This window comes from Eimeria tenella, genomic scaffold (genome assembly GCF_000499545.2).
Source record: "Eimeria tenella Houghton genomic scaffold, Eth_scaff2430, whole genome shotgun sequence".
NCBI lineage: Eukaryota > Apicomplexa > Conoidasida > Eucoccidiorida > Eimeriidae > Eimeria > Eimeria tenella.
Window position 1 is genome coordinate 1,486 of NW_013542293.1, and position 656 is coordinate 2,141.

General features: G+C 54.3%; 1 protein-coding gene across 1 annotated transcript in view; it reads left to right on the forward strand.

Annotated features, from left to right (window-relative positions):
* ETH_00039185 (uncharacterized protein) overlaps window positions 1-656 on the forward strand; it is a gene marked incomplete at both ends in the record, with an annotated part of 4,518 nt that overhangs the window by 786 nt on the left and 3,076 nt on the right. The window contains 2 exons of the mRNA XM_013374981.1: window positions 1-278; window positions 423-481. Of these exons, the coding sequence (XP_013230435.1) occupies window positions 1-278; window positions 423-481 (337 nt within the window). The remainder of the gene's footprint in view (window positions 279-422; window positions 482-656) is intronic.

Consider the following 656-nt stretch of genomic DNA (forward strand, 5'->3'; position numbering starts at 1 on the left):
GGACCTGGAGCGCGTGCGCAGCTGCCGCAACAAAGGAGATGAAAAGCGCATGCAGCAGGAGCTGCTGCTTTCCAAACTTCTGGACCATCCAAACATAATTAAAACTTACGAAGTCTTCAGCAGCAGCAGCAAACTCTGGGCCGTGATGGAACTCTGCACCGGAGGCACTTTGCTGCAGCACGCCATGCCGCCTGCAGCAGCAGCAGCAGAGCAGCAGCAGCAGCAGCAGCACAGGGGCGCCGACAGGAGGGCGCACAGGAGGCCTGTTCTCGGGGCAGGTAACGCGCAGCAGCAGCATTTTATTTTATGCCTTTTGTTCATTTGTTAATTCCATTCATTTAATTTAATTAATTCAATAATTCATTGTATTTATTTATTTGTTGTTTATTTCTTTGTTTGTTTTGCTGCTTGTGGCTGAGCAGAGCCAATTCTTTTGTCTTCGGAGGCCGCGAAGGCCAAAGCCGTTCGCAGCATCTTCGAGGTTAGCTGCTGCTGCTGCTGCTGCTGCTGCTGCTGCTGCAGCGACACGTGCTCCCCACATACAGCTGCCGCTGCTGCCGCTGCTGCTGCTGCCGCCGCTGCTGTAGCTCCACGTGCAGAACACATACAGCAACCGCCTCTGCTGCTGCCGCCTCTGCTGCTGCTGCTGCTGCTGC